Genomic DNA, 27,556 nt, shown 5'->3' with positions numbered 1-27,556 from the left:
AGATATTTTATCTATATACCCTTGTTATCATTAAGAGATTTTATCTATATACCCTTGTTATCAGTGAGAGAATTTATCTATATACCCTTGTTATCAGTAGAGATTTTATCTATATACCCTTATTATCAGTGAGAGATTTTATCTATACAATGATGTATACCTTTGTTGTCATTAAGAGATTTTATCTATATACCTTTGTTATCATTAAGAGATTTTATCTATATGCCCTTGTTATCATTAAGAGATTTTATCCATATACCCTTGTTATCAGTGAGAGATTTTATCTATACACCCTTGTTATCAGTGAGATATTTTATCTATATACCCTTGTTATCAGTGAGATATTTTATCTATATACCCTTGTTATCATTAAGAGATTATATCTATATACCCTTGTTATCATTAAGAGATTTTATCTATATACCCTTGTTATCACTGAGATATTTTATCTATATACCCTTGTTATCATTGAGAGATTTTATCTATATACCCTTGTTATCAGTAGAGATTATATCTATATACATTTGTTATCATTGAGAGATTTTATCAATATACATTTGTTATCATTAAGAGATTATATATATATACATTTGTTATCATTGAGAGATTTTATCTATATACATTTGTTATCAGTGAGAGATTTTATCAATATACATTTGTTATCAGTGAGAGATTTTATCTATATACCTTTGTTATCAGTGAGAGATTTTATCTATATACATTTGTTATCAGTGAGATATTTTATCTATATACCCTTGTTATCATTGAGATTATATCTATATACCTTTGTTATCAGTGAGAGATTATATCTAGATACCCTTGTTATCATTGAGAGATTATATATACCCTGATTATCAGTGAGAGATTTTATCTATATACATTTGTAATCAGTGAGAGATTTTATCAATATACATTTGTTATCAATGAGAGATTTTAAATAAATACCCTTGTAACAATGTGAGTGATTTTAGATATATACATCAGTCATGTACCCTTATTACCAGTGAGAGATATGGTAGATATATGTTCATTCCTTTGTTACCAGTGAGAGATTTTAGATAAATGTTTATTCCCCTGTTACCAGTGAGAAATTTTAGATAAATGTTTATTCTCTTATACACCAGTGAGTGATAGTAGATACATGAGTAGATAAATGTTTATTCCTGTATTGACCATTGAGAGATGGTAACTAAACAATTATTCTCCTGTTACTGGTGAGAGATGTTAGATAAATGTTTATTCTCCTGTTACCAGTGAGAGATGTTAGATAAATGTTTATTCCCCTGTAACCAGTGAGAGATTACAAACACAATCCATACCGTATGATCCTGTATTCCAATCCTCCGTGATGCTTCCTGACTTAATTTTGGCAGTGGAATGCTGACTACTTGGCAAGTATAGGAACCATTTCTGTGACTCTGTGTGGTATTGCTGTGGTGGATCATCTTCAGGCTTAACATGCTATTATAGTTAATCTACATGTAGTGTTTGATTGATCATCGATTCACTTGGTAGACGTTGTTTGACATTTGTTGTGATGTTGTCTGGTTTTACCAGGAGTTTTATTACTGATTACGTGATGGGGTATATGTCTCCTTGTCTGTCTTGTAAAATCCGCTCTGTCCTTTTTGTCTGAATGTGTCAGAGTTGGATAAGAAATGTCTGAGACAGATAATTGTACACAGATGGTATGGTTACAGCAAGTTTGCCATTTCTATCCTTTATTTTCTGATATAGGATTTCCTTGTATGATATTTTTACACATTTTGTCTGACAGATTTGATGGATTGCCTTGTTGTTAGATGTCCATCCCTCTGTCCATCTGTTAATCTCTCTGTTTGTCTGTCCATCCTTCTGTACCTCTGTCTATTCTCTGTCCCTCTGTCCATCCCTTTGTCCCTCTGTCCATCCCACTGTCTGTCTGTCCATCCCTTTGTCCCACTGTCTTTCTGTCCATCCCTTTGTCCCATTGTCTGTCTGTCCATCCCTTTGTCCCACTGTCTATCTGTTCATCCCTTTGCCCCTCTGTCCCTCTGTTCATCCCACTGTCTTTCTGTCCATCCCTTTGTCCCACTGTTTGTCTGTCCATCCCTCTGTCCCTCTATCCTTCTGTCTTTCTGTCCATCCCTTTGTCCACATTTTAGTTTGGATGATGATCTCAGAGACCTGAATTTCACATGGAGATATTAATACATGTAGATGTAGGTGTATAGAAATGTATAATAACATACAGCCAGGTACATTGGTAAGGCAGACATGTTTTTGTTCATTATGTCTCACAAGATGATACTCCAATGTACCCCCATCACAAAGTCATCACATTTTGACTGATCAATTCTGCTAGAGAGGACATAGATCAGCTAGCTGGGGTTAGAAAAGTTTTGTGACCTGTAACGGTTGGATCAATACTTCATCCCATCGGTCTCATCTGTCTGGCTCCTCCACTCTTCTGCAAACTCAAAATTACTTCCTGTTCCCATCGGATAACACAAACAAATACCCTAGTATCAAATCTTGTGTGTCATTGTCTCTGTTCTAGAGTAGTAAAAGGGTTTGGATATGCTGTGGATTTTGACTCCTTCAGTGATGAATACAGTAATCAAATTAAAACTGTTTTAATAGTTTGTGATTTGAGAGAGGACAGAATAAACTTCTGATTATCATCATCTAACAAAAGTCACAACAAAAGTCACAAGTTGTTTCTGGACATTATGGTGCCAGCTTCTCCAGAAAATGGAAATTAAATATCAAATCAAGTATTGTTTGTGATAAAAGATAAGTAGGTATTTATTTTATTTCAATATCCAAAACATACCAATAACAATGATAATGACAATGATAATGACAATGATAATGACAATGATAATAACAATGATAATGACAATGATAATGACAATGATAATGATAATGACAATGATAATGACAATGATAATGACAATGATAATGACAATGATAATGACAATGATAATTATATATCTGTGTGATGTATGCAATCATTTTGTATTCTATTGTTGTACTGATTTATATATCAAGCCAAAAACTGGAATAGATTCTTTTTACAATTTATCCTTGAAATTGAGACCTAACACTATATTTTATTATTGGGTGTAAATCACTAGAATACAAATCTGTTTAATTTGTAAAATGCAATTGCTGGGCATTGAAAAAAAAAAAAGGGATTACAAATTTACAAAATCTCCTCCATTTAGAATGAAACTCTTTCCTGTGCATCAAAAAGCTTACTGCAAGTTAAGGAACGACTAATTGTAAAGATTTACTCGGATGAAGTATAATATCATTCCAACAGCAGATTTAACAATCATTGTTCTCAATTACACCCTCTCTGATTTTGAGGATGTGAACTGTGAATGGACAGAGAATTTATGGGAGAGAACTTAGGATTTAAAGGAAACATGAATATGTTTTATATCTTGATTAATTAGATATTAAAAAATAAGATGGTTTGGATAAAAAGGTGTTTCTGGCAGATCAGTATATATAAATACTTTAACAAGCTCGTTTGTATCTCATAATTCATTCACTGTCAGAAAAGTCTCCAGAGGGTGTCAACCAACCAAGTTCTAATGCTCCACAGTAACCAGGCAGTGAGTCAGGCTTCCCCAGCTACCACAGGATTAAAACATATGACTGACTCAGACCCATGTTGACAATTTATCTTTTACTGTATCTTGTTGAGATAAATAAAAACAAAGAATTTGAACAAATAATTTATAGAATTAATACAAAGGTTGGAGAAATCGTTAGCTTGTAAATGAGAGGTATTTGTTTTATTGTGGATCTAGCTGTAACATACTGCTGTGGGTTTAAAACATTGTAGAGTGCTTGTCTCTGTCTAAACAACCAACCACATTTATTTTCTAGACATTACTAAGGCTCTGACTGTGTTCTGGCAGGCTGGTATTTCTGTCTTGATGGAAGAACTTACCATTGATTTTGGTATGGTTGTTTATCCTTGGGGTGTACCCTGCAACACCACACAGTAATTAGGTACATCCAAGGATAGCAGTGGCTTGGGGAGTCCTTAAACTGTTTTGATGAACATTTGAAAAACAACTACACATATAAATGACAACTGGGGGTTGGGGGTTGGGAGGGGGGAGGGGGAGGGGGAGAGGGGGGGATGATGGAGTGGGAGCTTAGATCACTGTTCAATAGGAATGCAAATAGAACTTTTAAAAAAATACTTAAAATTGCATTGCAGATTAAAACGAAAATTACAAAATATAGTTTTTGCTGGCTGTGCTATCATTAACAATTGATTGTAGTGTTATACCTATTTTTCTTCGTCCTTTTCCGAGGGACTTAATCTAATTCTGGAAATCAGGCTCAGACAATGGAAACTGTATTCCTCACAGATTTAGTGACTTTGCCAACAAAACAGTTTCTGTTAATTGTGTTTGTTAGAGATATGAGAAGTTTAGGCCTGCTAGTTTGTCCAAAACATATAGCTGTAGTGAGGAAAGGGATGGAGGGGGGATTTACTGTACAACTGTAGATGAACATCTTTTAGTGGAAATGTAAGGTTTGGAGTGGAATTATTTGTTTGTTTTATTGGGTGATACCCGTCACAGTGTAGTTTATTCCATAGATTGGGTGATACCCGTCACAGTGTAGTTTATTCCATAGATTGGGTGATACCCGTCACAGTGTAGTTTATTCCATAGATTGGGTGATACCCGTCACAGTGTAGTTTATTCCATAGATTGGGTGATACCCGTCACAGTGTAGTTTATTCCATAGATTGGGTGATACCCGTCACAGTGTAGTTTATTCTATACCTGTAACAGTGTAGTTTATTCCATAGATTGGGTGATACCCGTCACAGTGTAGTTTATTCCATAGATTGGGTGATACCCGTCACAGTGTAGTTTATTCCATAGATTGGGTGATACCCGTCACAGTGTAGTTTATTCCATAGATTGGGTGATACCCGTCACAGTGTAGTTTATTCTATACCTGTCACAGTGTAGTTTATTCCATAGATTGGGTGATACCTGTCACAGTGTAGTTTATTCTATACCTGTCACAGTGTAGTTTATTCTATACCTGTCACAGTGTAGTTTATTCCATAGATTGGGTGATACCTGTCACAGTGTAGTTTATTCTATACCTGTCACAGTGTAGTTTATTCTATACCTGTCACAGTGTAGTTTATTCTATACCTGTCACAGTGTAGTTTATTCCATAGATTGGGTGATACCTGTCACAGTGTAGTTTATTCTATACCTGTCACAGTGTAGTTTATTCCATAGATTGGGTGATACCCGTCACAGTGTAGTTTATTCTATACCTGTCACAGTGTAGTTTATTCTATACCTGTCACAGTGTAGTTTATTCTATACCTGTCACAGTGTAGTTTATTCCATAGATTGGGTGATACCCGTCACAGTGTAGTTTATTCTATACCTGTCACAGTGTAGTTTATTCTATACCTGTCACAGTGTAGTTTATTCCATAGATTGGGTGATACCTGTCACAGTGTAGTTTATTCCATAGATTGGGTGATACCCGTCACAGTGTAGTTTATTCTATACCTGTCACAGTGTAGTTTATTCTATACCTGTCACAGTGTAGTTTATTCCATAGATTGGGTGATACCTGTCACAGTGTAGTTTATTCTATACCTGTCACAGTGTAGTTTATTCCATAGATTGGGTGATACCCGTCACAGTGTAGTTTATTCCTGTATCATACGTTGGATTTTGTACTTAATATATTTAATTCATTATATAGGTTGCTGATTTCTATCAATAATTGCCAAGTCGAATGTGATGTTTGAGATGTGTTGACATTTCCTCTTTGGAGCCAGTATTGTTGAGAGATTGACAAATGTGTGAATGATTTATTTAGTTGATTTGTTTGTGGATGGTATTAATGACTAGATGTGTTCTAGGCCATCAGATAATATTGCCACTGGTGTTGAGGGATTATGGGATAACCTCAGTATTCTAGTGATTATAAGCCCTGTTAGGTCATATCACACATTGCTAACGTCACATCTCTATATAAAGCAATTAGTTTGAAATTTGAATATCACTGGCATTTTTGTGGGGTTTTTTGTGGCATTTTTGTTTTGAATGGACAATTTTAAACAACCTCCTTAATATATTATTTCTATATATCATATGGCTAGTGTTATCAGAATCACTTGGAGCCATGCTATTAATATTTCCTTCTTGAAATGGCAGATATTTAAAATCAAAGCAATGCTGCTGCAATTCATGCCAGCCTTTGAAACATTGAGAAGTGCACAAACAATGACCTTCAGCTGACACCAAACTACAAGTCAGATACTCAATACTACAGGTCAGATACTCAATACTACATGTCAGATACTAAATACTACAGGTCAGATACTCAATACTACAGGTCAGATACTCAATACTACAGGTCAGATACTCAATACTACAGGTCAGATACTCAATACTACAGGTCAGATACTCAATACTACAGGTCAGATACTCAATACTACATGTCAGATACTCAATACTACATGTCAGATACTAAATACTACAGGTCAGATACTCAATACTAAAGGTCAGATACTCAATGTTACAGGTCAGATACTCAATACTACAGGTCAGATACTCAATACTACATGTCAGATACTCAATACTACAGGTCAGATACTCAATACTACATGTCAGATGCTCAATACTACATGTCAGATACTCAATACTACATGTCAGATACTATATACTACAGGTCAGATACTCAATACTAAAGGTCAGATACTCAATGTTACAGGTCAGATATTCAATACTACAGGTCAGATACTCAATACTACATGTCAGATACTCAATACTACATGTCAGATACTCAATACTACAGGTCAGATACTCAATACTACATGTCAGATACTCTATAATACAAGTCAGATACTCAATACTACAGGTCAGATACTCAATACTACAGGTCAGATACTCAATACTACAGGTCAGATACTCAATACTACAGGTCAGATACTCAATACATGTCAGATACTCAATACTACAGGTCAGATACTCAATACTACAGGTCAGATACTCAATACTACAGGTCAGATACTCAATACTACATGTCGGATACTCAATACTACAGGTCAGATACTCAATGTTACAGGTCAGATACTCAATACTACAGGTCAGATACTCAATACTACAGGTCAGATACTCAATACTACAGGTCAGATACTCAATGTTACAGGTCAGGTACTAAATGTTACAGGTCAGATACTCAATACTACAGGTCAGATACTCAATACTACAGGTCAGATACTCAATACTACAGATCAGATACTCAATGTTACAGGTCAGGTACTAAATGTTACAGGTCAGATACTCAATACTACAGGTCAGATACTCAATACTACTGGTCAAATACTCAATACTACATGTCAGATACTCAATACTACAGGTCAGATACTCAATACTACAGGTCAGATACTCAATACATCATGGCAGATAAAGCAATGGTTGGTATTTTCTATAAATATGGATGGGTTTGCTGTAGGTTAATTGTTGGATACATACAGTAGTGATTGAGCTTAAGGAAAGTCTAGCAATATCCCATGATGATGTGAGATTTAGCTTGAGGAAAGTCTAGCAAATTCCATGTGAGATTTAGCTTTAGGAAAGTCTAGTAATATTCCATGTGAGATTTAGCTTGAGGAAAGTCTAGTAGGGTTCCTTGTGAGAATGAGCTCAAGGAAAGTCTAGCGGCATTGCGTGTCAGAGTTAGCTCAAGGAAAGTCTAGCGGCATTGCGTGTCAGAGTTAGCTCAAGGAAAGTCTAGCGGCATTGCATGTCAGAGTTAGCTTAAGCAAAGTCTAGCGGCATTGAGTGTCAGAATTAGCCCAAGGAAATTCTTGCAAGAGTGCATGTCAGAATTAGCTCAAGGAAATTGTAGCGGGGGTTGCATGTGAGATTTTAGTAATAAAGCTGGAAAGCATAGTAAGGCTTCATATTGAATATCTAAATTATTAGGAAATTATAGTAAGGTTTTATAGTACCAATCAAGAATTGTTGACCTCAAAGTAATCATTCACCAAATGGCATCAATTTGTCAGACAAACATTAATCAACATGTAGAACTGCATGTTCTGTGTCAGGGGTATGGAGTACACAGGATTACTGCATTGTGGTGGAGAGGCCCTGACTCAGACACCATAAAACATGTCCTTTGATGTAACTGTAAGTCTGTGATTGTGGCCGATTAGTGTTGTGTTATTGCAGCAATTTCACTAAAGTAGTCCCATAGTTATACTGACTTGGAATCAGGGGCTAATTCCCCACTTACTCCCTTCAGCATACACACTCGGAGAAATATGTTAAAATTTAGTTGTAGTTATTTGAAAAACTTTGTGTAACTGGAAAAGGGTTAGTCGTCTTTGTATCTTGATGAAAAACCAAACATGTACTGCAGGAAAATAGTATTGCCATAATTTTCGAAAAATACATTATGTATCATGGTACTCTAACTATCATTTACATCACGATACAGTTTATTTTTTGCATAAATTTGCTTCACAATACAGATATATCTCCTAACAGCAATGGTATACAATTAATGCCTTTTGATAAGGTTGATCCATTGTTTTTTCAGCCAGGTGATTTTCACAGCCGGTTAATATGACTTTTTTTTATTAGGAATCATATGACATTGGTATTTCAGCCAATCAGGAAGTATGAAAAGTATCATTTTATAGTTATAAAAAAAACTACATTGTGTAGACAATCACAACACAGATACAGTAGGACTTGTTACGGAGGCTGAGTTAATTCCAGGATTAACACAAACTGCTTCCTGTCATAAAAAATCCCCCCCTCCAACCCCAACCTCAACCCCTTATACACCATTTATAAAGCTTACGTCATTGGGAGGAAAGGACAAGCTTTCAGGATTTGTTTTCTTCCTTTGACGTATGTAATCATGGGCTATTTTTTTTTACTGTAACACAAGAAGGTACTGGTGTTAGGTTATGTAATTGTTGCGTCACTATATAAATATGAGAAAATACTGCTTTCATTTTTACATCCGTTTTGAAACATATATTGCTATTGTAAGTAAACATTACACCATGATTATAGTTTCTATGTAATTTTGAACACAATCATTTATGCTTTCCTCACATTTTGTTCCCAGAATTCCTGAAACACATACCCTGGAACAAGAAACCATACTACTCCCACTCATAATTTGTTTTGTGTACAATATCTTAGTTTCCTTGGTAAAAGATTCAAGTTTCCTCTTCAAATGTAAATTGGTGTAATTAGCAGGAAGAAAGGACCAATTTGGGTTTGCGAAGGAGATATAATCAATTTTAATGTGTTTAATCGATGAGTTCAGGGGAGGTAATTCTTGAAAACCAATTACAAAGTAGTTATACAGAATAGCTGTAAATAGATGGTCATACAATCTACCTCATATAACTATTCTTCATATATATTTTTGAAGGAAAAATGTTGTCAAATTTGTTATTTTTTTATTCTTTTATATATAATATTTTGTATAAAATTGTAGTTCTGTACTTGATATTCTACCTCCTTCTCCTCCTCTGACCTCTGAACTCTGACCTATGATGGTAGAGAAGGTGAAGTGTCATCTTCCTAATTATTTGTTGCTGTCCTCATAAAATGTCTAGCCCATTCTCATTAAAACTGATCACCTATCTAGCCGCGCATTTATTTCCAGTCATCATGGCTTGGCTTAGTCTCTTAGGGGTTTTAACCTTCTAGGAAAAACGGCAGAATTCCTGATGTGATATCATATTAAACAAGTCTGCCTCACCTTACTGGGGCATGTTTGAGAATGGAAAAAGAAAATCAGTCAAACCGTTATGAGAGTCTGGTTAACTCAGGTACATTTGTTAGCTTGCTTTCTTTCTGAATAGACAAGCTAAACATCTCTATTTATTTTGACTGAATTGGCTATTCTCACTAAAATGTCCAAGTGACATTTTTATTTATGTTTTAATTGTTTTTGAAATTCATTTATGTCCACTGTATGTACTAGAATGCTTATTTTTTGCATGGGAATTGCCTAGGGGCCATTTTGAATTTTCATGTAAATCGGTAGGTTTAGGATTTGGTGTACATGTAACAGGTTTTATATTTCTTAGTAGTCATAAAATATTGTTATGTTGAAGTCACAGTTTGATATACATGTATATATTATTAAATTTTCTCTGGTTTTAGAATTTTAAACTTACTTTTTTCAGTTCTTCAAATTTTCAAAGTTTTGTGTTCTTAATTAGCTATTGTGAAAATTATTTATTATATACCTATTAACATCTTGTAAAATATCATTTATGTTTTGTGTTGCAGTGCCGATTTGGCTGTGAACGGTATAATGTTGGTCTGGAGTCGTCATGTCAACAGGCTTGCAGTGAGTCCTTAGTTGAGGTAAAGATGACCTAGCTTGATTCTTGTGCTTGTTTTGGTGACATTTGTTGACCTTAGACCTAGTTTTTCATTGACTTGTGACATACATGTTTTGTTTATGTTAATTGATTTCAAAATTAATCATGTGCTGTATACATGTAGTTGAGATTCTGGATACGTGCTGATATAGGTATGAATGTGATTAACTACTCACAACACTAGAATGAGTGATCAGACACAGTACAGACTGGATAGGTGATCAGACACAGTACAGACTGGATAGGTGATCAGACACAGTACAGACTGGATAGGTGATCAGACACACAGTACAGACTGGATAGGTGATCAGACACACAGTACAGACTGGATAGGTGATCAGACACAGTATAGACTGGGCAGGTGATCAGACACACAGTACAGACTGGATAGGTGATCAGACACAGTACAGACTGGATAGGTGATCAGACACACAGTACAGACTGGATAGGTGATCAGACACAGTACAGACTGGATAGGTGATCAGACACACAGTACAGACTGGATAGGTGATCAGACACAGTACAGACTGGATAGGTGATCAGACACACAGTACAGACTGGATAGGTGATCAGACACAGTACAGACTGGATAGGTGATCAGACACAGTACAGACTGGATAGGTGATCAGACACACAGTACAGACTGGATAGGTGATCAGACACAGTACAGACTGGATAGGTGATCAGACACAGTACAGACTGGATAGGTGATCAGACACAGTACAGACTGGATAGGTGATCAGACACACAGTACGGACTGGATAGGTGATCAGACACACAGTACAGACTGGATAGGTGATCAGACACAGTACAGACTGGACAGGTGATCAGACACAGTACAGACTGGACAGGTGATCAGACACACAGTACAGACTGGATAGGTGATCAGACACAGTACAGACTGGATAGGTGATCAGACACAGTACAGACTGGATAGGTGATCAGACACAGTACAGACTGGATAGGTGATCAGACACAGTACAGACTGGATAGGTGATTAGACACAGTACAGACTGGATAGGTGATCAGACACAGTACAGACTGGATAGGTGATCAGACACACAGTACAGACTGGATACGTGATCAGACACAGTACAGACTGGACAGGTGATCAGACACAGTACAGACTGGACAGGTGATCAGACACAGTACAGACTGGATAGGTGATCAGACACAGTACAGACTGGATAGGTGATCAGACACACAGTACAGACTGGATAGGTGATCAGACACAGTACAGACTGGATAGGTGATCAGACACAGTACAGACTGGATAGGTGATCAGACACAGTACAGACTGGATAGGTGATCAGACACAGTACAGACTGGATAGGTGATCAGACACACGTACAGACTGGATAGGTGATCAGACACAGTACAGACTGGATAGGTGATCAGACACAGTACAGACTGGATAGGTGATCAGACACAGTACAGACTGGATAGGTGATCAGACACAGTACAGACTGGATAGGTGATCAGACACAGTACAGACTGGATAGGTGATCAGACACAGTACAGACTGGATAGGTGATCAGACACAGTACAGACTGGATAGGTGATCAGACACAGTACAGACTGGATAGGTGATCAGACACAGTACAGACTGGATAGGTGATCAGACACAGTACAGACTGGACAGGTGATCAGACACAGTACAGACTGGATAGGTGATCAGACACAGTACAGACTGGATAGGTGATCAGACACAGTACAGACTGGATAGGTGATCAGACACAGTACAGACTGGATAGGTGATCAGACACAGTACAGACTGGATAGGTGATCAGACACAGTACAGACTGGATAGGTGATCAGACACAGTACAGACTGGATAGGTGATCAGACACAGTACAGACTGGATAGGTGATCAGACACAGTACAGACTGGATAGGTGATCAGACACACAGTACAGACTGGATAGGTGATCAGACACAGTACAGACTGGATAGGTGATCAGACACAGTACAGACTGGACAGGTGATCAGACACAGTACAGACTGGATAGGTGATCAGACACACAGTACAGACTGGATAGGTGATCAGACACAGTACAGACTGGATAGGTGATCAGACACAGTACAGACTGGATAGGTGATCAGACACAGTACAGACTGGATAGGTGATCAGACACAGTACAGACTGGATAGGTGATCAGACACAGTACAGACTGGATAGGTGATCAGACACAGTACAGACTGGATAGGTGATCAGACACAGTACAGCCTGGGCAGGTGATCAGACACACAGTACAGACTGGATAGGTGATCATACACACAGTACAGACTGGCTAGGTGATCAGACACAGTACAGACTGGACAAGTGATCAGACACAGTACAGACTGGATAGGTGATCAGACACAGTACAGACTGGATAGGTGATCAGACACACAGTACAGACTGGATAGGTGATCAGACACAGTACAGACTGGATAGGTGATCAGACACAGTACAGACTGGATAGGTGATCAGACACAGTACAGACTGGATAGGTGATCAGACACAGTACAGACTGGATAGGTGATCAGACACAGTACAGACTGGACAGGTGATCAGACACACAGTACAGACTGGATAGGTGATCAGACACACAGTACAGACTGGACAGGTGATCAGACACACAGTACAGACTGGATAGGTGATCAGACACACAGTACAGACTGGACAGGTGATCAGACACAGTACAGACTGGATAGGTGATCAGACACAGTACAGACTGGATAGGTGATCAGACACAGTACAGACTGGATAGGTGATCAGACACAGTACAGATTGGATAGGTGATCAGACACACAGTACAGACTGGACAGGTGATCAGACACAGTACAGACTGGACAGGTGATCAGACACACAGTAAAGACTGGATAGGTGATCAGACACAGTACAGACTGGATAGGTGATCAGACACAGTACAGACTGGATAGGTGATCAGACACAGTACAGACTGGATAGGTGATCAGACACAGTACAGACTGGATAGGTGATCAGACACAGTACAGATTGGATAGGTGATCAGACACACAGTACAGACTGGACAGGTGATCAGACACAGTACAGACTGGACAGGTGATCAGACACAGTACAGACTGGATAGGTGATCAGACACAGTACAGACTGGATAGGTGATCAGACACAGTACAGACTGGATAGGTGATCAGACACAGTACAGACTGGATAGGTGATCAGACACACAGTACAGTACAGACTGGATAGGTGATCAGACACAGTACAGACTGGATAGGTGATCATACACAGTACAGACTGGATAGGTGATCAGACACACAGTACAGACTGGATAGGTGATCAGACACACAGTACAGACTGGATAGGTGATCATACACAGTACAGACTGGATAGGTGATCAGACACAGTATAGACTGGGCAGGTGATCACACACAGTACAGACTGGATAGGTGATCAGACACAGTACAGACTGGACAGGTGATCAGACACAGTACAGACTGGATAGGTGATCAGACACACAGTACAGACTGGATAGGTGATCAGACACAGTACAGACTGGATAGGTGATCAGACACACAGTACAGACTGGATAGGTGATCAGACACAGTATAGACTGGGCAGGTGATCACACACAGTACAGACTGGATAGGTGATCAGACACAGTACAGACTGGACAGGTGATCAGACACAGTACAGACTGGATAGGTGATCAGACACACAGTACAGACTGGATAGGTGATCAGACACAGTACAGACTGGATAGGTGATCAGACACAGTACAGACTGGATAGGTGATCAGACACAGTACAGACTGGATAGGTGATCAGACACAGTACAGACTGGATAGGTGATCAGACACAGTACAGACTGGATAGGTGATCAGACACACAGTACAGACTGGATAGGTGATCAGACACAGTACAGACTGGATAGGTGATCATACACACAGTACAGACTGGATAGGTGATCAGACACAGTACAGACTGGATAGGTGATCAGACACACAGTACAGACTGGATGGGTGATCAGACACACAGTACAGACTGGATAGGTGATCAGACACACAGTACAGACTGGATAGGTGATCAGACAGTACAGACTGGATAGGTGATCAGACACAGTACAGACTGGATAGGTGATCAGACACAGTACAGACTGGATAGGTGATCAGACACAGTATAGACTGGATAGGTGATCAGACACAGTACAGACTGGATAGGTGATCAGACACAGTACAGACTGGATAGGTGATCAGACACAGTACAGACTGGACAGGTGATCAGACACAGTACAGACTGGATAGGTGATCAGACACAGTACAGACTGGACAGGTGATCAGACACAGTACAGACTGGACAGGTGATCAGACACAGTACAGACTGGATAGAACATGGCTGTAGGTAGTTACTAAGTCATGGATGTAGTAGAAATCATTGGCCTATATCTGTAATGTTGTGAGTTTAATTGTAGAAAGTAAACTAGAAGTATGGTTGGAAAGGAAAAAAATATGAAATAGCTATTGTTTTCCCGATATATCTCCTAGTCTCCAGACCCTACAAGGGCACCACCATATAACAAATATGCAAATCAATAGTATACTTATCTGTAGGAGACTAGTCACAGCCAAGCCTAGCACTGTTCGGAAGCCGCCCCAGGCATGGTTAGGTTCAAACAGTAAAGGATCACAACTTTCAGTATAAGTGAATTTCATGTGTGTGTTTCCTGAATAGATTTGTTAGTTTGAATCATAATATTCTGTTGTTTTGTTTCTTCCTAATGTTTTGGGAAGAAATATTGAAGAATTTTGTGTGAAGCTTGTCTTGCTGGTAGAGCTGGTCGGTCTCAGTAATGACTGATGGGACAGTTTAGTCATTACCATTGGATGTAGTTCTCTCAAACCTGACATTTTTATAAAAACTTATAATATGACCCTGGATAGCAATTGTGATGGTCTGCTTGGCATATACATACAAAAAAAAAATCTGATTTCAAGATTCCAAAATTGTGCTGAAATAGCTCATGAAAAAAGTCACATATCAGAATGTTTTTCTTGTAAAGAATATTTTGAAAATGGGTTCTTGACAAGTCGAGAACAGTAATGGTTAGATGACCCATAGTTACGTGAGATTTACCACTGTTAGAGGACCCATAGTTACGTGAGATCTACCACTGTTAGAGGACCCATAGTTACGTGAGATCTACCACTGTTAGAGGACCCATAGTTACGTGAGATTTACCACTGTTAGAGGACCCATAGTTACGTGAGATCTACCACTGTTAGAGGACCCATAGTTACGTGAGATCTACCACTGTTAGAGGACCCATAGTTACGTGAGATCTACCACTGTTAGAGGACCCATAGTTACGTGAGATCTACCACTGTTAGAGGACCCATAGTTACGTGAGATCTACCACTGTTAGAGGACCCATAGTTACGTGAGATCTACCACTGTTAGAGGACCCATAGTTACGTGAGATCTACCACTGTTAGAGGACCCATAGTTACGTGAGATCTACCACTGTTAGAGGACCCATAGTTACCTAAGATCTACCACTGTTAGAGGACCCATAGTTACGTGAGATCTACCACTGTTAGAGGACCCATAGTTACGTGAGATCTACCACTGTTAGAGGACCCATAGTTACGTGAGATTTACCACTGTTAGAGGACCCATAGTTACGTGAGATTTACCACTGTTAGAGGACCCATAGTTACGTGAGATTTACCACAGTTAGAGGACCCATAGTTACGTGCTATCTATCACTGTTCAATCTATATAAACATCTCTGTTTTAATAGTTTATCTTACATCCATATTCACTCAATACTATTTCCCTTCAAATTCTGCATGTAATTTGTAACTTACTATACCAAACAATGGTAACTAAGAAACAAATGTCGTCTATTTAACTACACAACAATTCATGTAACCAGTTATGTCTTTGTGGTTTGTAAAATAAAAACCAATTACACAGGTGATTAAGGACAGTTACAGAACCTGATTAACTGCCAATTAGACATGGCTTCTTTTGAGAAACAAGGATGATATGTATGTTACCTATATTTTGGCAGCACTTGACTTTTGTGTCAAAGGAAATGTTTAGCACCTCTCTTTACTTTAAATAGTTAGCAGTGTTCACCTCACTTTAATCCTTCATCACCTGACTGATCAGGTGTAATGCCCTATCCCAGTCCAACACTCCTGATGGAAGGCCTGTCACTTTGCGAAATGCCTCCTCATAAAATGGCTGTCTGTTCAAAGTGTTGGGAAGTAATTAGGGAGAACCTAAACAGTCTGTAGTTTCCAGCTGTATATCACCTGGTTGTCCTGGGTTTCTATAGTTCCTGTTCCATTACTGGGTTTCTATAGTTCCTGTTCAATCACCTGGTTGTCCTGGGTTTCTATAGTTCCTGTTCCATCACCTTGTTTTCCTGGGTTTCTATAGTTCCTGTTCCATCACCTTGTTGTCCTGAGTTTCTATAGTTCCTGTTCCATCACCTTGTTGTCCTGGGTTTCTATAGTTCCTTTTCCATCACCTTGTTGTCCTGGGTTTCTATAGTTCCTTTTCCATCACCTTGTTATCCTGAGTTTCTATAGTTCCTGTTCTATCACCTTGTTGTCCTGGGTTTCTATAGTTCCTGTTCCATCACCTTGTTGTCCTGGGTTTCTATAGTTCCTGTTCCATTACCTGGTTGTCCTGGGTTTCTATAGTTCCTGTTCCATCACCTTGTTGTCCTGAGTTTCTATAGTTCCTGTTCCATCACCTTGTTGTCCTGGGTTTCTATAGTTCCTGTTCCATCACCTTGTTGTCCTGGGTTTCTATAGTTCCTGTTCCATCACCTTGTTGTCCTGGGTTTCTATAGTTCCTGTTCCATCACCTTGTTGTCCTGGGTTTCTATAGTTCCTGTTCCATTACTGGGTTTCTATAGTTCCTGTTCCATCACATTGTTGTCCAGGGTTTCTATAGTTCCTGTTCCATCACCTTGTTGTCCTGAGTTTCTATAGTTCCTGTTCCATTACCTGGTTGTCCTGGGTTTCTATAGTTCCTGTTCCATCACCTTGTTGTCCTGGGTTTCTATAGTTCCTGTTCCATCACCTTGTTGTCCTGAGTTTCTATAGTTCCTGTTCCATCACCTTGTTGTCCTGGGTTTCTATAGTTCCTGTTCCATTACCTGGTTGTCCTGGGTTTCTATAGTTCCTGTTCCATCACCTTGTTGTCCTGGGTTTCTATAGTTCCTGTTCCATCACCTGGTTGTCCTGGGTTTCTATAGTTCCTGTTCCATCACCTTGTTGTCCTGGGTTTCTATAGTTCCTGTTCCATTACCTGGTTGTCCTGGGTTTCTATAGTTCCTGTTCCATCACATTGTTGTCCAGGGTTTCTATAGTTCCTGTTCCATCACCTTGTTGTCCTGAGTTTCTATAGTTCCTGTTCCATCACCTTGTTGTCCTGGGTTTCTATAGTTCCTGTTCCATCACCTGGTTTTCCTGGGTTTCTATAGTTCCTGTTCCATCACCTTGTTTTCCTGGGTTTCTATAGTTCCTGTTCCATTACTGGGTTTCTATAGTTCCTGTTCCATCACCTTGTTGTCCTGAGTTTCTATAGTTCCTGTTCCATCACCTTGTTGTCCTGGGTTTCTATAGTTCCTGTTCCATCACCTTGTTGTCCTGGGTTTCTATAGTTCCTGTTCCATTACTGGGTTTCTATAGTTCCTGTTCCATCACCTTGTTGTCCTGGGTTTCTATAGTTCCTGTTCCATTACCTGGTTGTCCTGGGTTTCTATAGTTCCTGTTCCATCACCTTGTTGTCCTGGGTTTCTATAGTTCCTGTTCCATCACCTGGTTGTCCTGGGTTTCTATAGTTCCTGTTCCATCACCTTGTTGTCCTGGGTTTCTATAGTTCCTGTTCCATTACCTGGTTGTCCTGGGTTTCTATAGTTCCTGTTCCATCACATTGTTGTCCAGGGTTTCTATAGTTCCTGTTCCATCACCTTGTTGTCCTGAGTTTCTATAGTTCCTGTTCCATCACCTTGTTGTCCTGGGTTTCTATAGTTCCTGTTCCATCACCTGGTTTTCCTGGGTTTCTATAGTTCCTGTTCCATCACCTTGTTTTCCTGGGTTTCTATAGTTCCTGTTCCATTACTGGGTTTCTATAGTTCCTGTTCCATTACCTTGCCCTTGGTTTTCTATAGTTCATACTTTAATCTCATAGAAACTTTGATAAATTTCATAGCATCAGTGTTTTATGAGTTCAGATGTTTGAAATACAAAATGTATATCATGCTGACATTTTTCAATTCATAGCCTAAAACCCATTGATTATAAGCTGTCAAAAGCATTCAAACATTATGTGCAAGCTTAAGATAAGTCAAATAAGTCACATATCACTTGGAAGTAAAATTGTTGAAACTATTCATTTGTTATTAAGAAACTGCCATGCCCCATAAATTGTTTCTAAAAATGTGTGTTTCATTCCCACATTTTAAATGTTCTGAAAATTGCTCACAAAAACATGTGGCCCCCTGATTTTCTAGACGACTTTAATTTACAATCTGTCAGAGTTTGTCTCCAGTAGGCCCCAATAATAAGTGCAAGGTATGTTTGTTTAGGAGTAGATCCCTCCACGGTCCATATATACTTTTAACATAATTCATCAACATCCAAAATAGTCCTAGCACATTTACTGAACCACAGCCTATTAGTGAGATCAAATTACCACCTTTAACAGCCTCTAGGAATGGTATCACATGACACAACTACAGCGGTCACATGACACCATCAGGATTAATGTTTGGTGACTGGCTATAGAGAGTACCTACCTATCAACTTTTCAAACTTAAAGCATAGGGGAGGGAAAATGGATTGCAAAAAATGAAAACAAGTAGACCTGATGCCCTCTATAATATAGAAATAACGTAGAACAATATAGTATATCTGTAAACTCTTCTCTTTAATGAAAGTCAAGGAACTATGTAGAATCCAACAGTAGGGTATTCGAGTGAAAATCAGGAAGGCTTTCTTAAAATACAATGAAACCTCACTTAATGACCACTTCAAAATTACGGCCAACCCGCTGTTACAGGAACTTTTTTCAGTCCCATTATTTTCCCTTGTTATAGAAAATAAGGATTTGATTGGTTATTGTACCTAGACTTTATGATAGAAAACAAGGATTTGATTGGTCATTGTACCTAGACTTTATGATAGAAAATAAGGATTTGATTGGTCATTGTACCTAGACTTTATGATAGAAAATAAGGATTTGATTGGTCATTGTACCTAGACTTTATGATAGAAAATAAGTATTTGATTGGTCATTGTACCTAGACTTTATGATAGAAAATAAGGATTTGATTGGTTATTGTACCTAGACTTTATGATAGAAAACAAGGATTTGATTGGTCATTGTAGCTACATTTATTTGTATAAGCCTTTATAATAGAAAGCATTTCCTGGAGTCAATGCCTATACAAAAATTTTCTTATTTTTTGTTCTTTGAATTCTCAGATTTATTTCATCTCCTTCCAGAATATTCATATTTTGGTGTCATCCATGTTGGTTGATTAAAACATGGTTGCTTGACATTATGGCATTTTGCAGGAAGAACATATATAGTCCCCTGAGTCTGACAGCAGACATTTTATGGTAAAAGCATCATAATTTGAATTTTTATGGCACATTAGTTCTGACAGATGTGCAGGGAGCTCTAACTTAAATAATTTAATGGTGGCCTTAATGTTGATCTGTAGAATTCACTCTAACTTAAATAATTTAATGGTGGCCTTAGTGTTGTATCTGTAGAATTACTCTAACTTAAATAATTTAATGGAAGCACTCTAACTTAAAGAATTTAATGGTGGCCTTAGTGTTAGTTGTATCTGTAGAATTACTCTAACTTAAATAATTCAATGGTGGCCTAAGTGTTGTATCTGCAGAATTCACTCTAACTTAAATGATTTAATGGTGGCCTTAGTGTTAGACTCCCCCTCCCCCACTAGACTGGTACAGAGAGATATGTCACTCCCCCAGACTGGTACAGATACATCTATAGGGATTATTTTCTGGTAAACCCTTCCAAATGTTTTCTGGATCTCAGGGGTACTGGTTTGTTTGGATGAAACCTTTTGAAAATGAGCAAAGATGTGGTATGATGCTGGACAAGATGAGAAGTAGAAGAGATGGACAGTATTATCACTGCTAGACTAAGGAATGAGATGTTGTATGGGAGACACACTAGTACTAATGAGTTTATCATGCTTGTATGTTTTTGTTCCTGTGAGATCCCTGTGGAACTGTGCCTCAGGGTTTGGTTTTTAGTGCCTGACACCACATGTGTACATAGGTTGGCTGTGTAAGGGTACCATGGGGCTGTGGATTAATTGTGCTGTTTGATATTGGGGGACAGGAAGTGGTTGGATTTATTTGGGTATCACTTTCACTGCAGGGTTTGGAGTGTACTACTGTGCACAGAGACATAGTGTGTAGGTTTTCTGTCTGGTGCAGTTGGGGTCTAATAAACAGGTGGTCATTTTACTACACTGACCCGCTCCACTGGACAAACCACACTCAGGACACACTCCACTGGACACACCTCACTAAGTTCATACTCCACTGGACAAACCACACTCAGGACACACTCCACTGGACACACCACACTGAGGACACACTCCACTGGACACACCACACTGAGGACACACTCCACTGGACACACATCACTTAGTTCATACTCCACTGGGCAAACCACACCCAGGACACACTCCACTGGATACACCACACTCAGGACACACTCCACTGGACACACCACACACAGGACACATTCCACTGGACACACCACACTGAGGACACACTCCACTGGACACACCTCATTTAGTTCATACTCCACTGGGCAAACCACACCCAGGACACACTCCACTGGATACACCTTACTCCACTGGACACACCAATCACAGGACACACTCCACACGACACACCACACTTAGGACAGACTCCACTGGACACACCACACTCAGGTCACATTCAACTGGACACACTCCACTGGACACACCACACACAGGACACACTCCACTCGACACACCACACTTAGGACACACTCCACTGGACAAACTACACTCAGGACACACTCCACTTGACATAACACACTCAGGTCATACTCCACTGGATGCATTACACTGAAGACACCCTCTACCGGACTCACCACCAGACTCCCCACACTCCACTGGACACACCATGCTCAGGACACACTCCACTCGACACACCACACTCAGGACACACTCCACTGGACACACCACACTCAGGACACACCTGATTGTCGACATGCATGATTGGTGACACACAGGACTGATGATGCTCTACGCTGACTATATATGGATCCACTATGGTTTAGATATTTGGATTCTTGATAAGAATCAGCCATAGTCAAAACTTTAAATCCATGAAAGATGTTTTTTAAAACTTAACATTGATGTCCTTTTCTTTGTCAGTGCTGAAAATAGCAACTTACAGATAATTTTGAAACTATTGTCATATTTTCAGATTTTCAGCATTGTTTTATAGATTTGTACATGAATACATATTTTAGATTGAGTTCATGTAGTATCTGGGCTGATATTGATCATGTCAGTTAGACATCCCACACAATTACCAATCAAAACCATGATAGTGGGGTGGTTACACAGTGTTTTAATGGACCATTGGTTTGTAAGGGATTACAATAAAACAATAAAACGACAAATCAAAATACCATAAATCTACTTAGCTATTAAGTTAGCATGGCAGTACTGCTGGCAGGGAATTCCTTCACAAATTGCCTGTATCATCTCAGTAAAGGGAGAAATTTAATTTGGATGTTAAGATAAGCATCATGTATAGATTTCTCTTCACAGTTGAAGCCATCAAACAGTTTTGGTTTACTTCAGTTCAATAAAGTTCTGCGGTTTTATTGTAGAGTACAGACACACATTATAGGATGTTTGCTTTGAGCCTGTACTTGCTAGGAAATCCTAGAATTAGCAATGGTTTCCTCAAGAGCATGATCATCTTCATTGTCAAACCTAACACCAACAAAATTTAATTATGAACAAAAACTTGACTTGTGTACTGACTCTGCGTGATGAGATATTACGAGGCGTTGATGAAAGAAAATTTTTCCTGATGCCATTTTTCTCTTGGGTAAAATGTGGGTAATACTTGGTACATAGTTATACAAGTTGTTGGTGCCGACCATCGTAATATAACTTATTTGTGTAGACCATCGTAATATAACTTATTGGTGTATACAGTAGTTATATAACTTATTGGTGTCTTAAAGATCTTCTGTATACTATGTAGGAGTATGGGTACTGAATTAGCCTTGATCTAATTACAGATCTATTTAAAGTAGCCTTTGACTTACAGATCTAGTTAAAACAACCTTTGACTTACAGATTTAGTTAAAACAACCTTTGTCTAATTACAGATCTAGTTAAAACAGCCTTTGACTTACATATCTAGTTAAAACAGCCATTGACTTACAGATCTAGTTAAAACAGCCATTGACTTACAGATTTAGTTAAAACAACCTTTGACTTACAGATCTAGTTAAAACAGCCTTTGACTTACAGATCTAGTTAAAACAGCCATTGACTTACAGATTTAGTTAAAACAACCTTTGACTTACAGATCTAGTTAAAACAGCCATTGACTTACAGATTTAGTTAAAACAACCTTTGGCCCACAGATCTAGTTAAAACAGCCTTTGACATACAGATCTAGTTAAAACAGCCTTTGACTTACAGATTTAGTTAAAACAACCTTTGACATACAGATCTAGTTAAAACAGCCTTTGGCCTACAGATCTAGTTAAAACAGCCTTTGACATACAGATCTAGTTAAAACAGCCTTTGGCCTACAGATCTAGTTAAAACAGCCTTTGACTTATAGATTTAGTTAAAACAGCCTTTGACTTACAGATTTAGTTAAAACAGCCTTTGACTTACAGATTTAGTTAAAACAGCCTTTGGCCTACAGATCTAGTTAAAACAGCCTTTGACATACAGATCTAGTTAAAACAGCCTTTGGCCCACAGATCTAGTTAAAACAACCTTTGGCCCACAGATCTAGTTAAAACAGCCTTTGACATACAGATCTAGTTAAAACAGCCTTTGGCCTACAGATCTACTTAAAACAGCCTTTGACTTATAGATTTAGTTAAAACAGCCTTTGACTTACAGATTTAGTTAAAACAGCCTTTGACTTATAGATTTAGTTTAAACAACCTTTGGCCCACAGATCTAGTTAAAACAGCCTTTGACATACAGATCTAGTTAAAACAGCCTTTGACTTACAGATTTAGTTAAAACAACCTTTGACTTACAGATCTAGTTAAAACAGCCTTTGACTTATAGATTTAGTTAAAACAACCTTTGACCTACAGATCTAGTTAAAACAGCCTTTGACATACAGATCTAGTTAAAACAGCCTTTGACTTACAGATTTAGTTAAAACAGCCATTGACTTATAGATTTAGTTAAAACAGCCTTTGGCCTACAGATCTAGTTAAAACAGCCTTTGGCTTACAGATCTAGTTAAAACAGCCTTTGGCTTACAGATCTAGTTAAAGCAGCCTTTTGCTTACAGATCTAGTTAAAACAGCCTTTGGCTTATAGATTTAGTTAAAATAGCCATTGACTTATTGATTTAGTTAAAACAGCCTTTGGCCTACAGATCTAGTTAAAACAGCCTTTGACATGGTCAGATCTAGTTAAAACAGCCTTTGGCCTACAGATCTAGTTAAAACAGCCTTTGGCCTACAGATCTAGTTAAAACAGCCTTTGACCTACATATCTAGTTAAAACAACCTTTGGCCTACATATCAAGTTAAAACAGCCTTTGACCTACATATCTAGTTAAAACAACCATTGACTTACAGATCTATAGTTAAAACAGCCTTTTGCCTACAGATCTAGTTAAAACAGCCTTTGACCTACATATCTAGTTAAAACAGCCTTTGACTTACAGATCTAGTTAAAACAACCTTTGTCTAATTACAGATTTAGTTAAAACAGCCTTTGACTTACAGATCTAGTTAAAACAGCCATTGACTTACAGATCTAGTTAAAACAGCCTTTGGCCTACAGATCTAGTTAAAACAGCCTTTGGCCTACAGATCTAGTTAAAACAACCTTTGGCCTACAGATTTAGTTAAAACAGCCTTTGTCTAATTACAGATTTAGTTAAAACAGCCTTTGTCTAATTACAGATCTAGTTAAAACAACCTTTGTCTAATTACAGATTTAGTTAAAACAACCTTTGACTTACAGATCTAGTTAAAACAGCCTTTGTCTAATTACAGATCTAGTTAAAACAGCCTTTGTCTAATTACAGATCTAGTTAAAACAGCCTTTGTCTAATTACAGATCTAGTTAAAACAACCTTTGTCTAATTACAGATCTAGTTAAAACAACCTTTGACTTACATATCTAGTTAAAACAACCTTTGTCTAATTACAGATCTAGTTAAAACAGCCTTTGTCTAATTACAGATCTAGTTAAAACAACCTTTGACTTACATATCTAGTTAAAACAACCTTTGGCCTACAGATTTAGTTAAAACAGCCTTTGTCTAATTACAGATTTAGTTAAAACAACCTTTGGCCTACATATCTAGTTAAAACAACCTTTGGCCTACAGATTTAGTTAAAACAGCCTTTGTCTAATTACAGATCTAGTTAAAACAACCTTTGACTTACATATCTAGTTAAAACAACCTTTGACTAATTACAGATCTAGTTAAAACAGCCTTTGTCTAATTACAGATTTAGTTAAAACAACCTTTGTCTAATTACAGATCTAGTTAAAACAACCTTTGTCTAATTACAGATTTAGTTAAAACAACCTTTGTCTAATTACATATCTGGTTAAAACAGCCTTTGTCTAATTACAGATCTAGTTAAAACAACCTTTGACTAATAACATATCTAGTTAAAACAGCCTTTGTCTAATTACAGATTTAGTTAAAACAACCTTTGTCTAATTACAGATCTAGTTAAAACAACCTTTGTCTAATTACAGATTTAGTTAAAACAACCTTTGACTTACATATCTAGTTAAAACAACCTTTGACTTACATATCTAGTTAAAACAGCCTTTGTCTAATTACAGATCTAGTTAAAACAACCTTTGACTTACATATCTAGTTAAAACAACCTTTGTCTAATTACAGATCTAGTTAAAACAACCTTTGTCTAATTACAGATTTAGTTAAAACAGCCTTTGTCTAATTACAGATTTAGTTAAAACAACCTTTGTCTAATTACAGATCTAGTTAAAACAACCTTTGACTTACAGATCTAGTTAAAACAGCCTTTGTCTAATTACAGATCTAGTTAAAACAACCTTTGTCTAATTACAGATTTAGTTAAAACAACCTTTGACTTACAGATCTAGTTAAAACAGCCTTTGTCTAATTACAGATCTAGTTAAAACAACCTTTGACTTACATATCTAGTTAAAACAACCATTGACTTACATATCTAGTTAAAACAACCTTTGACTTACAGATCTAGTTAAAACAACCTTTGTCTAATTACAGATCTAGTTAAAACAACCTTTGTCTAATTACAGATTTAGTTAAAACAACCTTTGACTTACATATCTAGTTAAAACAGCCTTTGTCTAATTACAGATCTAGTTAAAACAGCCTTTGTCTAATTACAGATCTAGTTAAAACAACCTTTGTCTAATTACAGATCTAGTTAAAACAGCCTTTGTCTAATTACAGATCTAGTTAAAACAACCTTTGACTTACATATCTAGTTAAAACAACCTTTGTCTAATTACAGATCTAGTTAAAACAACCTTTGTCTAATTACAGATCTAGTTAAAACAACCTTTGTCTAATTACAGATCTAGTTAAAACAACCTTTGACTTACATATCTAGTTAAAACAACCATTGACTTACATATCTAGTTAAAATAGCCTTTGTCTAATTACAGATCTAGTTAAAACAACCTTTGACTTACATGTCTAGTTAAAACAACCTTTGTCTAATTACAGATCTAGTTAAAACAGCCTTTGTCTAATTACAGATCTAGTTAAAACAACCTTTGTCTAATTACAGATCTAGTTAAAACAACCTTTGACTTACATATCTAGTTAAAACAACCATTGACTTACATATCTAGTTAAAACAGCCTTTGTCTAATTACAGATCTAGTTAAAACAACCTTTGTCTAATTACAGATCTAGTTAAAACAACCTTTGACTTACATATCTAGTTAAAACAACCATTGACTTACATATCTAGTTAAAACAGCCTTTGTCTAATTACAGATTTAGTTAAAACAGCCTTTGTCTCATTACAGATTTAGTTAAAACAACCTTTGTCTAATTACAGATCTAGTTAAAACAACCTTTGTCTAATTACAGATCTAGTTAAAACAACCTTTGTCTAATTACAGATCTAGTTAAAACAGCCTTTGTCTAATTACAGATCTAGTTAAAACAACCTTTGACTTACAGATCTAGTTAAAACAGCCTTTGACTTACATATCTAGTTAAAACAACCTTTGTCTAATTACAGATCTAGTTAAAACAGCCTTTGACTTACATATCTAGTTAAAACAGCCTTTGTCTAATTACAGATTTAGTTAAAACAACCTTTGTCTAATTACAGATCTAGTTAAAACAGCCTTTGTCTAATTACAGATCTAGTTAAAACAGCCTTTGTCTAATTACAGATCTAGTTAAAACAACCTTTGTCTAATTACAGATCTAGTTAAAACAACCTTTGACTTACATATCTAGTTAAAACAACCATTGACTTACATATCTAGTTAAAACAGCCTTTGTCTAATTACAGATTTAGTTAAAACAGCCTTTGTCTCATTACAGATTTAGTTAAAACAACCTTTGTCTAATTACAGATCTAGTTAAAACAACCTTTGTCTAATTACAGATCTAGTTAAAACAACCTTTGTCTAATTACAGATCTAGTTAAAACAGCCTTTGTCTAATTACAGATCTAGTTAAAACAGCCTTTGTCTAATTACAGATCTAGTTAAAACAACCTTTGACTTACAGATCTAGTTAAAACAGCCTTTGACTTACAGATCTAGTTAAAACAACCTTTGTCTAATTACAGATCTAGTTAAAACAGCCTTTGACTTACAGATCTAGTTAAAACAGCCTTTGTCTAA

General features: G+C 37.4%; 1 protein-coding gene across 1 annotated transcript in view; it reads left to right on the top strand.

The window, feature by feature from the left end:
* The window catches only part of LOC117328480 (proto-oncogene tyrosine-protein kinase ROS-like), a 132,407-nt gene that overhangs the window by 20,898 nt on the left and 83,953 nt on the right, over positions 1 to 27,556 (top strand). Inside the window, exon 3 of the mRNA XM_033886014.1 lies at positions 10,326 to 10,403. Coding sequence (XP_033741905.1) covers positions 10,326 to 10,403 — 78 coding nt within the window. The remainder of the gene's footprint in view (positions 1 to 10,325; positions 10,404 to 27,556) is intronic.

The sequence above is a fragment of the Pecten maximus genome, chromosome 5 (genome assembly GCF_902652985.1).
Source record: "Pecten maximus chromosome 5, xPecMax1.1, whole genome shotgun sequence".
NCBI classification, from domain to species: domain Eukaryota; kingdom Metazoa; phylum Mollusca; class Bivalvia; order Pectinida; family Pectinidae; genus Pecten; species Pecten maximus.
Note: the sequence above shows the minus strand (reverse complement) of the source record. Positions and strands in the feature narration are given on the sequence as shown.